The sequence below is a fragment of the Cimex lectularius genome, unplaced genomic scaffold (assembly GCF_000648675.2).
Source record: "Cimex lectularius strain Harlan isolate CLEC.00 unplaced genomic scaffold, Clec_2.1 scaffold99, whole genome shotgun sequence".
Lineage (NCBI taxonomy): Eukaryota > Metazoa > Arthropoda > Insecta > Hemiptera > Cimicidae > Cimex > Cimex lectularius.
Genome location: NW_019392713.1, coordinates 83,719 through 98,406, shown reverse-complemented (window position 1 = coordinate 98,406; position 14,688 = coordinate 83,719). Strand labels below are relative to the sequence as shown.

The 14,688-nt window shown below is 32.4% G+C and overlaps 1 protein-coding gene and 1 long non-coding RNA gene across 2 annotated transcripts; one reads left to right on the top strand and one right to left on the bottom strand.

Annotated features, from left to right (window-relative positions):
- On the bottom strand, nucleotides 1–1,256 carry LOC112126736. Its single transcript, XR_002910183.1, has 3 exons — nucleotides 1,006–1,256; nucleotides 718–856; nucleotides 1–35 (listed from the first exon to the last, which is right to left on the bottom strand). It is a non-coding gene; the product is annotated as an uncharacterized LOC112126736 (long non-coding RNA).
- A 108-nt stretch (nucleotides 1,257–1,364) lies between these two features.
- On the top strand, nucleotides 1,365–12,725 carry LOC106673056 (heat shock 70 kDa protein cognate 5). Its single transcript, XM_014404982.2, has 14 exons — nucleotides 1,365–1,699; nucleotides 1,988–2,034; nucleotides 4,017–4,162; nucleotides 4,481–4,604; nucleotides 6,406–6,607; nucleotides 6,662–6,768; nucleotides 8,196–8,358; nucleotides 8,539–8,694; nucleotides 8,765–8,911; nucleotides 8,983–9,210; nucleotides 9,388–9,610; nucleotides 9,748–9,935; nucleotides 10,094–10,234; nucleotides 12,450–12,725. The coding sequence occupies exons 1-14, from the start codon at nucleotides 1,634–1,636 to the stop codon at nucleotides 12,522–12,524; spliced, it is 2,013 nt and encodes a 670-aa protein (XP_014260468.1). The 5' UTR covers nucleotides 1,365–1,633; the 3' UTR covers nucleotides 12,525–12,725.
- The last annotated feature ends 1,963 nt before the right edge of the window (nucleotides 12,726–14,688 follow it).

Here is a 14,688-nt window from a genome sequence, read left to right as displayed (position 1 = left end):
CCTGACTGCCAGCAGAGACCATTTGTAAATCCCTCCTGAAAAAAAACAAAAAAAAAAAAACATTAACTTAAAATCAGAGAATAGAAGACAAGGTATATACAACAAATGGATGTTATATAAATGAAATTTCCCCTCTGAAGGCAACAATCCTCGTTTTAAAAAACCTTTGATGATCCAGCTAACTACACACTCTTCAGCACTCGCGTAACAAAACGCACTGCTTAAGTAGCACTTTGTAAAAATGTAGAAATGGATCAACACCCTTGGAAAAATTAAACAGCAAAAAAATCCTTTTGTTCTATGTATCTACTCTTCAATTCTCAGATTTTAAGTTGTTTTTTTTTTCCAAGAGGGATTTACAAATGGTAAATCAACTCTCTCTGCTGCCAGTCAGATTAGTGAGCATGAGCGTTTAGATACTGCCCCACTTGCTAATATAAAGATGATCTTGTAAATAACTTTTGAGTGTAAACTACATTTAATTTATTGTGTGCTTTACAGCTTGCTGTTTATGTTTTCCAACAGTGTTCAGCCAATTTAGTAAATTTCATTTTATAACACCTATTTGTTTTTAAGCTTAGTTTCTCTTAAGTTATTCCCTAGTGAGTACCACGCCAAACCGTATGTATATGTTAGTATTTATCCTTTTTTATTACAAATTCTTATTTCTTTTTTATTGGCACTTTATTTTGCCTTTTTTTATTCATTATTTCATACTTTAGGTCTATTCCTTTTCTTCATTCGCTATTTTTTCCCGTTCGCTGAGGCACGGCCGTATCGTCGAGAACGGCAACATCTTGTTTCAGTGTTCCAATTCCAGGTTCTGCCCAGTTCATTAAGACTCAAGCTATGAGACCTATACAAGTATATATAAGAGCTACGTATTTATCCTCAATTAAGAACACTCCTTAAACAATTTCATTATTTTTACTATAATGATTACTTTTTTCTCTGATAATTCATTGATTGATACAATTTATATACTTAATATTAACAATATATTACATTTTTCTTTGCGGCAATTGAATATTAGAATCGACAATTAATTTGAAGCATGGTGGGAAATTTTGATGAAGGGACCCAATAAATAAAAAAAAAACCTCTTGATTTATTTGTGTGGGGGAATGGAAGAATCGTTAGAGCAGAATCGACTCATCCCAGCAATTGAAGCGTTGGGAATCGATACACTGAAAAGAATAGTTCTTCCCATCACTAGCACGCATTGGCTATGAGCACATGAGCAAATTGTCAAGTAGCTATACTGCTTACCCATAACAGACTTTTTTTTTATTGTCGTAGTTGTGCCTCTTTTAAAAGGCATAGAAAATGCACGAATGGATGAAATGAATAAAAATCACCTGACTTCGTACAATTTTAATAAAAAAAAAACGTTGTTTTATTTTATCAATACTGATCAAAACTGGATTGCTCGGAAACATAATTTTAAATTTTTTTTGTTGTAATAAAAATTATCATAATGGCAGGCAGTGGAACCTCGTGCGCATGACAGCCGATTCGCCCGACTACGTTCTTTGTCCGATTCGTCAGAGCACGTGAATTTTATCCAGGCCAGAAAGCGATTCCGCTTTGAGCTCACATACTCCCGCTTATTAAAATAGAATAACAACCGAATATGCTGAAGTTGGCGAAAATATCACCGAAAGCGACCCAGCTCGTCTCTACCTCTTTTGTATTTAACGTAAGTTTTCTATTCTGCTTTATTTTAGGTTGGGCCTCAGGTTTTTCAGAGGCCGGCTTTCTTATCTCCAGTCTTCAAAATAATACAGTTTCTCTTTTTGAATTGGTTATGTTTTGTGATTTATTTTGGACGAATGATTTTTTGGAAATCGGCCTTGTTAATTTCTCTCCCATTCCAATATAACGTGTTCTACCCTACAATTGCTACTTAACCTTTAAGCTTCCAACTTACATGTACTTTCTCATTGACATTCTTAAATTTATATTAACAGTTTTCTATCATTTACAGAGACCGGTGCTATGTCAAAATATGAGACAGTTGGGAAGGAGATTCAAGTAAGTGGCCAATTTGCCTTTGATAACGATAATAGTTAACATTGCATCATTTTTTTTTTTTTTTAATTTTTTCTTTTTGTACCTTTTTAAAAATCAGTCATCAAAAAAATGATTTTGTTTTAAATTTGTTAAGCTTTCCTTAAATATAAATCATGTATTGTGTAATAGTAAGGTGCCACATGTGGATCAGAGGTTATTACGAGCATAATTATTGTTACTATTATTAACAAAGTAGCAATGATGATAAAGCAAAGTCTAAAGCAGGGAACACACCCCCTAATCCAATGTCCAATTTTCTATAAGATTGTATTACCCCATGCGCATTTGCCTGATGTGACGCAATGCCACTGCAATACGCTGTGCGATACAACCAAGTTCCCCACTGTCCAGATTTGAGTCGAGTACAAAGACAAAAGAACTGGAAACTCATATTCTTTCTTGTTTGTTTCAACCTACTATGTATTTTTGTCATTAAATTAATTACAACTTGTTTATTATTATTTCCTTATTAAATTAATCTGCTTATGTTTAGCGATCATAATTGACCATACTAATTATTTCAATTAATTATTATTTTTATCTAAGGCCTTGATTGAGATGAAAAAGTTAGTGTCACGAGCAGGATTCGAACCCTCAACCTTTGTCTCAATACGCCGCTGCTCTAACCACTTGTTACTTCAAGTAGCAGTGTATTGAGCCAAGGTTGTGGGTTCAAATCCAGCTCATGACACTTACTTTTTCATCTCATTCAAGATCTTAGATAAAAATATTAGTTAATTGAAACTTATTATATGAGTGGTGTGTGGTGTTAGTGACCGTTAGCCAATGATTATTTGGAGATCGTGAGGTGTGGTCTGGTGTGATGCAGGTTTTAGAAAAACGTTTTCTTTGTCATGCAACATTTCGATCTTTATTGAGACCATCTTCAGGGCTCAAAGTGTTTGTTTTCTGTGTAGTTGTGTCATTCTTGTGTGTCGTGTTGCTGCAACATTTATGTATGCATATGAATATATATACATATTCATTGTGGAATACACATTTGAAATTTTATCAAATAATTGTATTAACTTTCGCAGGTCTGTTAACTAAAACTTCACTTGAATTTAGTGGCATAATTTCATCTGTCACCATTTAAAAAGAAAGTTACATTTATTGATACACTTTGCAGCGAAAAATCTTCAATTTTTACAAGATGCATTTTCCAAATCATTTTTGAAAATAAAAGTGAGATTTAAAACGACTAAAAATTGCACATGGGCTTATTTAAATTTAAATTTGTAATAATCTAAAACCTACTTGAACATTCACCTCTTTAAAAGATAGTTCTACTCACAGAACTATATTTTTAAAAAATTATAAACATAACCCACCTTCATCATTTCTATTAACTGAACATTGCTTCCTTATATATATTATAATATACATTATTACAATATAATGTACAAAAAACTAAACATTGCTTCATCTTTTTAAAAAGATTAAACAACATACTCACTCCACAATTTATCATTTCTAGACATTGCTTCTGTGAGAAACTGATAGCAGTAGTTGACTATGGCTGAAATTAACAATATAAATAACAAAATAAGATATAACAGTCTATTAATTATTAAATTCTCTAACTGAGCAGAATCTTTAATACAGATGCTCTCTTAAGTTTACCACTCAATCCAATTTTGACCGTTAAGGTAATAACTTTTAATACTTAATCCTGTATGATCTTAAACTAATATGTATAGAGCAACCAAATGATTTACATTACAGAGAGCAAAGTTGTATTAAGTCAGAGTTAAATGGCCTGTAGTCATTGCACAGCTTGTTTTCAAAATTAGTTTTTTCTTGTTGAAAGGAGGTGAATGTTAATATCTGGGTTTTAGTATGTCGTATAATTCTAGCTGTACACATTCAAAAATCTCTTAATCTGATTTACGTGTTCTCATTTCTTCAAATTACATTTTAATTGTGTGTGATCTGTAATCAAGGTCAGAAACTGTCAGAGGGACAGTGATAGGTATCGATTTGGGGACTACCAACTCATGTGTAGCTGTGATGGAAGGAAAACAAGCTAAAGTGATAGAAAATGCTGAAGGTTCGAGAACCACACCCTCAGTTGTCGCATTTACAAAAGGTAAGTCAAAATAAGACAATGTATTTTTCACAGTCTAATCATTTTTATTTTGTACTGTGAGAGGGAGGTATATAACATTTAATTAACATGTCGACTGTGGCCTTGTCTAGCCTGTATCAATATTGTGTGCGTAATTATACATTACAATTGATTTAAATGGTTTAAAATTACAACTGCCATGTCAACACTGATGCTCACACCAGGGGAGGAGGGATGTCGACTATATATTGACAACCTCAGTCAATGTGTTAAAATAATTTTAAATGTGTAGTTTCATCGTTAAATAATTAATTTAGAATTTGTTTGTATAATGTATAGATAATGAAAGGCTTGTTGGAATGCCTGCTAAGAGACAAGCAGTAACTAACTCGGCTAATACATTTTATGCTACCAAAAGGCTGATAGGAAGACGGTTTGATGATGCTGAAATAAAAAAAGACATGTAAGTTTTTTAGTCGTGTATATCTATTTATTATGTTTGATTACGTCAACTTACAAAATTGTTACAAATTGAGCTTCGTTTTACTGAAGTGATAAATAGCCAACCAAATAGGTTCAAAACATCACAATTTTTATCCAGTAAAGTTCTCTTTAAGGATCCTCTCTCCTTCTTTTTCTTTCACACCACAAGGTAATTATGTTTAAAAGAAAATAAAACATTTTGCTTGAATTTCATCAAGTAAATAATGGTTATTTATAATACTTCTTTTGAAAATGGTTGTAAGACAAATATGCATATATTAATAACCCCTTCAAATTAGACAAAAAATCTATCCTAACTTTACATAATATTATGTGGATTTATTTTGTAGAGGGTTGTTATTAGTTATCATTTGTTAGTCCAGTCAATTTTGCATTCATTTTAATATTTTTTTATACTTGATTCATTCATTGATGATTGTGGGTACTAAGCACAATTGCTGATTAAAACAAAAGATGTCATTGTTATCATATAACCTGTGAGAGAGGAGAAAAAGTTTTTTTTTTTATTCTTACATTTTATTGTAAAACTAAGTATGGTCCCAAAGTTTATTTTTCATATTATTATTTTTATATTTTTCCCCAAAATTTTTTATTATGTTATTGTTTTATAAGTTTATGATATCAAGCATTCATCGATTTGTTCTGTATATATTGAGTTTTCCTACAGAACTCAATTTCAATTTGTTGTTTAAAGTTAAGTTTATAAAAATAAACACATTAAATTTTCATATTTTAATCAATTAAATGTGAAAAATTCCCTCCTACATAGGAGTTTGATTGTAAAATGGCATTTCCACAGTTGCAAACATTTAACACCCTATTATTAATTTGATAGCAGATTAATTGAATTCGTTCTTTCAGCACTTGGAGATCCCTACTTCTATTTTATAAATGACATTTCTAATGTTACCTCAAAATCAAAAAGTGTAAGGGGGGGGTCAGATCAGGAGACCAATCCACTACTTGGAAAATGCTAATCACCAAAATCCACCTCAACTTGATGTTGATTTTTTATGGAAGGTTGTCTTAGTCTAGTCAATTGTGCAATGATGTTTACTATTTTTTGTCGCTGATTCATTGATGATCATGGGTACTGAGCACAATTTCTGATTAGAACAAAAGATGTCAATGTAATAATTATATATACTGTGTTTTTATTTAAAAAAAGCCTGATATGTTGGAATTTTGAATGAATTAGCTTGTTTTTATACAGCGTCAACCAAACTAATTTCTGAGAGACATTACATTTTTGGGCAGCTTGTCTTGTTGACTGAAAGGGATCTATTCAAGCAATGTGAGGGTATTAACTAAAAGTAAAAACAAAGGGCTACGAGTAAACAGGTCAATTTTAAGCTATCACCAATAAATAAAGTGACAATCTTTTTTTAATCTGTTATGATCCCAGTTGTTATAAATTTACTAATCAACTTATGGACGTAAGATGGTTGAACTGGTTATTCCTGATGTGACAAGTTAAATTCATGAGCTGCTTCATTAATTGTTAACATTTCAACTTCCACTATACAAAAAGAGGATTAAAAGATAAAGCACCAATAGATTCTATATAAAAAATTATCTTTGGATCTTATCATACTTAGTTTTACAATAAAGTAAGTTGCATAAAAATAAAAGACTCTTTTAAAAACCCTCACACAGTATATATACGTACATTTCGAATTTTTTTTATAATTGTCTGTAATTATTTCAGTTCTAAAAAATTGTTAAATTTTGTTGGTTTTTATTTTCAAATTTCTCTCTAGGAAGAATATAGCATATAAGATCACAAAGGCTTCCAATGGCGATGCTTGGGTTCAAGGCAGTGATGGAAAAATGTATTCCCCTAGTCAAATTGGAGCGTTCATTCTGTCCAAGATGAAGGAAACGGCTGAAGGCTATCTTAATACTCCAGTCAAAAATGCTGTCATCACAGTTCCAGCTTATTTTAATGATTCACAACGTCAGGTAAATTTCTTCAGCTTTAAAATTAAAAATAATTCTAACAGTTTTTCATTATAGGCAACAAAAGATGCTGGACAGATTTCTGGGCTCAATGTTCTCAGAGTCATCAATGAGCCAACTGCAGCAGCTCTTGCTTATGGAATGGACAAATCTGAAGATAAAATGTAAACATTGTGTTCATATTTTACTTCTTAAATTTTTTCTTTCAAATTACATATAACGGCAGTACCTTCCACATGGGTTCAGTCTATCTTTCGTCTCTCTCTCTCTCTCTCTCTCTCTCTCTCTCTCTCTCTCTCTCTCTCTCACGCACGCACGCACGCATTCGCGCACACACACACACACACACAACGGTCAAATGCTTCAGACTTCCTGGGTGGCCGCAGTGGTTTTATTGTTAGGGCGCCCGACTCCTATTTGCTACACTAGAGTGGTAAGCCAATGGTTTTTTTAATGACTTGTATGAACTTGTTTGCAACACAATGGGTAGTTTGACATTAAGCCCTCCTATATGACAAAAATTAAAAACTTTGCGTTTACAGAGACATAAAATAATTACCTTTTTGGTATCATTGCAATAACAATTCCATTTGATATTTTATACCACCTATTGATAAAATGACTTTGTATTAGCTCACATTATTTTTCAGTGTTACATTTTATGATATGATTTATTTAAGTGAGTTCAAACATATTACAGTCCACTCTTGATAATATTAATTTCTTGATTATATGAACTCCTCAACAGGTAACTTAGGTAAATTGAAAAAATGGTGTGTATTTTTATAAACAACGAGAGGAAAAGAGCATTCTATAAATTGAAATTGAGCCACTTCCCTTTCTAATAATTCAAACCTTTTCTTTGTAATATTCCTCTAAATTTTCAATTTACATCCTTACAGCCTACATTTTCTCTAGTTTGTCGGTGATGTGTTGAGTGTTTTGTGAGTGTATGAGTGTTTTGTCAGTGTATACTCAGCACTGGTCATGTTCAAAAATTATTTAAATAAAGGACGCCGGACCATATTAGCACAAACCTCTTCACGATTTTTTTTTAGTACTGCATTTCAATTTCACAGTTGATTATTTCCACTTTTTCATCACTTTTACAATGTTTTCAATAATGTAAAATTCAAGTAATGACATGTAAAAATGCATATAAACTTTTTTTTCTTTGGATAATTCCAATGGTATTTGTGGCCTTGTGAGTTTTGATTTATCAAGAGTTGACTGAGCATTGTGAGTTAAGTGAAGAAAACTTCCATAATTTTTTCTGGAATTCTCTTTAACTCTCCCCAAAAACCAGATTATACGCTCAAATTGATATGCTGGAAATTGTGAATTGTGCGTTAAATTGTATGTACAACTTCTGAATAATGTAACACAAAGTAGTGCTTTGTAAGTTGTTGACTAACGTACCGAATTGATTTTTTTTTCTTTTTTCATCATCCTAGTGTGTATATGAGATAATCATTGATTAAATAATAAAAATACTGTTGTTTTGTGAAATTTGAGTTGTTATGAATTATGATTATGTGAGCAATTTCAAACATGTTATAACAAAAACACATCTCGTTACTACTGTTTACAGAATTGCTGTTTATGATCTTGGTGGTGGGACATTTGACATTTCAATCCTTGAAATTCAAAAAGGTGTATTTGAAGTGAAATCAACTAATGGAGATACATTCCTTGGAGGAGAAGATTTTGACAATACTTTAGTAAATTTCTTTGTTCAGGAATTTAAAAAAGAGGTAAAAGTATTACGTTGTACAAATTAAGTTTCTATAAATAACTAATCACCACACATTTCTATAAATAACAATTATTATATATACAATAATATAAATAAGAAACTATTTTATTAGACAGGAATGATATTTAATATATTTTTATTCATTTTTTTTGTTGAATATGTCTTATTATTTTAACAGCAAGGTATTGATGTTACTAAAGACCAAATGGCTATGCAACGATTGAAAGAAGCTGCAGAGAAGGCCAAAATTGAACTGAGTAGCTCACTCCAAACAGATATTAACTTGCCCTACCTAACCATGGACTCAGCTGGACCTAAGCATATGAACATGAAAGTGAGTTTGTTGATTATGGGCGACAGTACAAAACTCTGTTCTTCGATACAATAGTCAAAATATTTTCCAGCTTACACGCTCGAGATTTGAAAGCTTAGTCGGTGAATTGATCAAGAAGACGATAGCACCCTGTCAAAAAGCTTTGACAGATGCAGAAGTCAAAAAGACCGACATTGGTGAAGTCCTACTTGTCGGTGGAATGACTAGAATGCCTAAGGTAAGTATTGAAAATGGTTTATTTCTACACCTACTCTCAAAAGTTACACAACGATTTTCATAATTTGGCAGGTTCAGTCAACTGTTCAAGAAATTTTTGGTCGTCAACCATCGAAAGCAGTCAACCCAGATGAAGCTGTTGCTGTAGGAGCTGCTGTACAAGGTGGAGTTCTTGCCGGAGATGTTACTGACGTATTGCTCCTCGATGTGACTCCACTCTCTCTTGGTATCGAAACACTAGGAGGTGTATTCACCAGGCTTATTTCCAGGAACACAACTATCCCAACAAAAAAGAGCCAAGTAAGCCAATACAAAATCTAATTATTATCTTTTGAAAATAAAAACAGAATACAAAATAGACAGGTTGTGGTTGACACAATGGCAATTACAAAAATTATGTCTACATTTCTAATATTAAATTGGTACAATTTCATAATTTAAATTAAAATGTAATTAATTAATCTAATCCATGTTTAGGTGTTTTCTACAGCAGCTGATGGGCAGACTCAAGTAGAGATTAAAGTTCACCAGGGTGAGAGGGAGATGGCTGGTGACAACAAGTTGTTGGGCCAGTTCACACTTGTCGGGATCCCTCCTGCACCTAGAGGTGTGCCACAGATTGAAGTCTCTTTTGACATTGATGCTAATGGGATAGTCCATGTGTCTGCCAGGGATAAAGGAACAGGGAAAGAACAACAAAGTACGCTGTTTTCAATTTCAAATTCAAGTTTATTTCTTTTGTTTTTAAATACTTTTACTATTAAATTTCTTCTATTGCCCATATCAATTTGTGTGATTTTTTAACCGTTATGAGTTTTAATATGTACATTATTTTAGTTGTTATCCAATCATCTGGAGGGCTTAGCAAAGACGAGATCGAAAACATGGTCAGAAATGCTGAGCAGTTTGCTCAGGCTGATAAGATGAAGAAGGACAGGGTTGAGGCCTTCAACCAAGCTGAGAATATAATTCATGAGACTGAATCAAAAGTAGAAGAATTTAAAGATCAACTGCCTGCTGAAGAGGTTTGACCTTTTTTTTTCACAATTTTTAAATATGTAATAAATGTGTCATCTTTCATGGCAGTAAGTTAAAACCAAACTGTTCGTGAGGTTTAACAACTAACTCACCACCTCCCAACAAAACTTTACAGTTAATTTTCAACTCAGTAATTATGTTTTAGGTGACAAAAATGAAGGAACAGATTGCACAGGTTAGGGATCTTTTGAGCAAGAAAGAAGAGGCAGACCCTGAAGAGATAAGGAAAACCGTTGGAAACCTACAGCAGTCCTCACTGAAACTCTTTGAAATGGCTTACAAAAAGGTGAGTTATACATATTGTGTATATTATGCAGATTATTTAAGGTGCTATCTTCTATCCTTAATATTGTGCACATTGAAAGATTATAATATTTATTTATTTATTTTAAACACAGATTATTTAATAATTTGTTGTTAACAATGTGATGTGCTATATTAATCCAGATGCAAGGGCCTCCTTTCTCCATGAGTATTGACTGTGAGGTAGTATTACATCTGAAACAAGGTGAAAGAAAATCACAAACGGTCATTTGAATTATCTTATCAGTACTTCCCAATATGGAATAAGAATATTCCTTCTAATTTGAACTTTTTATTATTTTCTGATTATTTTCAAAGTCCTATTGTTATAAATATGGACATATAAATAGTTAATGGTTCATTCTAATAAAAACAATGAACCCGTAGGGGTATTAATGTTTGAACAGTTAAGTGGCATCCCATCACAAACGTATTATGATCGCATAATGACAGTATGATATTTATATCAGACAGAAATCGTGGCTAATGTGAACAGTAAAGAATTTATGGTCAGATATATATTTCAATCACTAGCATTTTGTGTCGACACTTCTATACCAGTAGATATAAATACCGGTTATATGCAAGTTCAACCTTGTTCAACACTTGTTGTAAAAGTTGACCACTCATCTACTTTTCTGCCATTGCAGTAATCGTCGTGTAAACGTGAGAGACAAAACAGAGTGGTTTAAATCTAAAATTTACCAGATGCTAAAGATCACAAAGTTACAGCAAGTAATTCTGTTACCCTACTTTTCTGAATTTGGTATCTTCCTTTGATATAAGGGGACCAATTTTACAAGCATGCTTTTCAAAATCAGCAGGTTTCATTCTTCAAAAATTCGTAAATTGAACTGGATACTCAATACTGAGCATCATATTATAATACAGCATAATATATTATATTAGTTGATTGTTGGCACTGACTTTTTCATATCTTGAAATCCTCTCTTGAACCAACACATAACATTTCTTCCTTTTCATCTTTAGAATAATAGTACACAGACCAAAATTTTGCATTTTGAGGCTTTCATCATGTCAAGATAAAATCAACTGCAGAATGAATGAGATACACAAGTACACAGGACACAAGGGTACACAAAAATCTATCTTGTATGTAAATGGGTCTTATATTTATTCCAAGTTTCGCATTTTGAGAACTGTCATTATACATATCCATCATATAAATTTCTAGTAATTTCTGTCAGCATGTAAACTCAATGTTTGACATTCGACATATTTTCGGACAAAAATGTCGATGTAAATGTACTTTTAATATCTGCTTACAAATTATTATCTCTTTCAGTGTTTTTTTCCTGTGACAATCCTTGAGAGATTGTCTGAGAGCAAATTATATGCAGGTTAACAAATAGCCTCAATAAAACAATCGCGGCATTTTACATCAGATGTTGCTTGAAGAGTTGACGTGTAAATCATATAATAAACACATTATTTTAATAAATAAAATAACATTGTCGACGTCAGTGAGATCCCTCTATCAGGATAGTTTTTCATTTAACTCAGTAATTATTTGGGCATGTTGCTCTATCTCACATTATGCTTTCTGTATCACAATTTCTTGACTTTTATTTAAAATGCAACTCAACAAGATAATCTCAGCAAGCATAATGTTCCATTTCCCTTTTTCCAATCAAGTTAAATTTTGTTATACATAATATGTAATTTTTTTATATATTTCATGAGTCTAAGTAAATAAAAACATGAGTTCTTACATTTAAAATAAATCTGTCTTATGCCTATTCTACAAGAGTTTTTAAAAGCGGGTTTGGAACACCTCCTGCCTCTTGTTTTTTTTTTAATGGTTTCTATATGGAGCATTTGAAACGCATGCTAGGAAACGGGATACAATTCTATACACATGTAAGAACAGCGCATTTCAGTGTAGTTAAATTTAAAACGAACCCTCTTCAGGTTAAAACCCTTAAAATAAATAAATAAAATAATATACATACAAAGCCAAGATTAACGTCCATGTAGATCGAACAAATTCTGTGCGTTAGTGTTGCTAATGTCTTGTACTGTGTTAGAATTCATTCTTAACAATTTTGTAAGTATTGCTATGAAGTTATGCTTACAGATACTCTTTGCAGCAAAAAACATTAATGTAATGACATGCACTTTGTCAATAAAGTTTCTAGAAAAGTTTTCCAATAGACTAAAAACTTATTTTGTTTCAGATGGCGTCAGAAAGGGAAACATCTCAAGAAAAACCTAGGGAAGAAGAACCAAAAAAGGAGGAAAAACAGAATTAAACTGACTGAAAAATATATATACACATATATGTTTATACAAATATATGTGCATATATAAAATATATAAATGTAAATTGTAGGACAATTGTTATTCTTGACAGTGAAGAGCAACAGAGTACTGAGTTCGGTGTTTTGTTACAGCACAGTGATTCCATTACAAATTTTCATTAAATAGACCCCCTTTTTCTTATTCTCAGTTAATATTTATTATATTTATGTATCCTTTCTTCGCCATGTATATAGTGTTTTTTATAATGTACATGTTCTTCATTTACTTTATAAACCAATAGGAATGAAGTAAATCTTCATTTCAGGCAGTAGTATCATAAGAGAATGATTGACTGATGTCTGTCTGTTTTGTATATGTGGATGGCTCATTGTGCATTTAAGGCAAAGATGGACTAGTTAAGTGTAGTATCTTTAGATTTATTTGTAAGTACATTGAAATTAATGTTGATTTCTTTGTCCCCTAACCACAAATTCATCGTTACAAACGGAAATTTGTACAGCATAGACCACATTTAGTTACCGCTTTTTCTTGTCTGTTTATTTTCCTTCAATTTTTTTTTACTTTTAGTGCAAAATGGCTCTGTAATTAGTATAGATTTGTTTCCTTATTGTTTTTCAATTGTTGAACATTAAATTAAGAAGTGATGAATGCATTATCTATACATATTTTGGTTAATAAAATGATTTATTTTAAAGTTGTTTGAAGATAACCCTGTAAGAAATATTCCAGCAAGCATTAGGCCGGTGACACACTGTTCAGAGTTGTAGATGTGGTAGAAATTGCTCTGACACATTCGGATGGAAAAGGCATTCAGCTAGCTTGGATGCCTTGTCTCCCTCCCTTCACCCTATTGCCTCTCAATCGAATGTACAAAATTATTTATTATTTGTATTTGTTAATTAAATTTATTTTATAAGTTGGAAGAATGCTGTGGCTTTGGCCTTTCTACAACACAAAACAAAAGCCGAATCTGAGAGCATGAAATAAATCAAAATAGAGAAACCTTTGGCGGGTATCATACTTTAATAAATCTGTATAAAGATTAAAGCCATTTAGGATGATCAGGGAGCAATTTGAAACTCTACACGGAAAAAGTGAAGAGAGAATAATAAAAAAAAAGATACTACTTTTCGAAGAGCGATCTGTACACAGGAAAGATTAGCACATGGAGGGGGTGCAACAAAGGAACCTTGTGTGTGTCTCAGATGAAAATCCAGAATTCCAGATACTCTGATCTCATTATGACAGAAGGCGGAGTGTTCGACGAATGTGCAAGCCTTGCACTTACTTGCAGGGGATCTAGCTGAACGAACCCCATCCCGACACGTCCTGTCTCAAGTATGATGGTTAAGGCATTACAGTAATATGGTTTCATGCAAGTACATAGCTATGCGGTTGTTACCAACAATTTTTGAATTATCTAACCCCAAGGGTGGGTCTGACTGACACATTTAAGTATTTCACCACTTTCAGTTCAGACTGATGAAAATAAACTATTCCTGAATATGAGGAGATGCCAAAATGTGTCTGGCAGTACTCAAGTTCTAATTATTAAACGATTTATAATTTGAAAAACACCAACTTGCAACGAAAATTATAGGAAAACTTGAAATAAGGGGTCTAACTAAGCCTAAGGTTTTATCTCTAGAAACCTGGCACCTTCATTGAAAAACTTAATCTTATGGACATCAAGGCCTTTTTGCAAATAGTTTCTTCTCCACCTTTAATTATAATTATGCATGTTGTTTGCAAGGTTTTTTTTTTTTTTTTTTTTTTGAGAATAATAAAAATAACGATTTAAATCCAGGTGCGCGACCTTGAACGGGCAGATGGTTCTCGCCATCTTCACGTTTAACAATAATTTCTGATACAACCTAGTTATTAAATATGTTGGAATAAATTTAGTAAATATTAAATATATTATAACTTGTAACCATTCAAACAAGGACGAATAATAACTTTTCTTCAAGATGTTGTTCGAGGCAAAATTTATGACGCGTAACTTCCTAAGTAAAATCGCCGAAGCGGAAATACCGTAGAGCCTGGTAGGAGAAGATAAGCCCCGCCGCCCAAGCCCAATGCAAGGATAATACAGTATACACTCTCATTTTATCCCTGCTTGAAAACGTGGGTCACCTCGGGCAAGGGGATTTG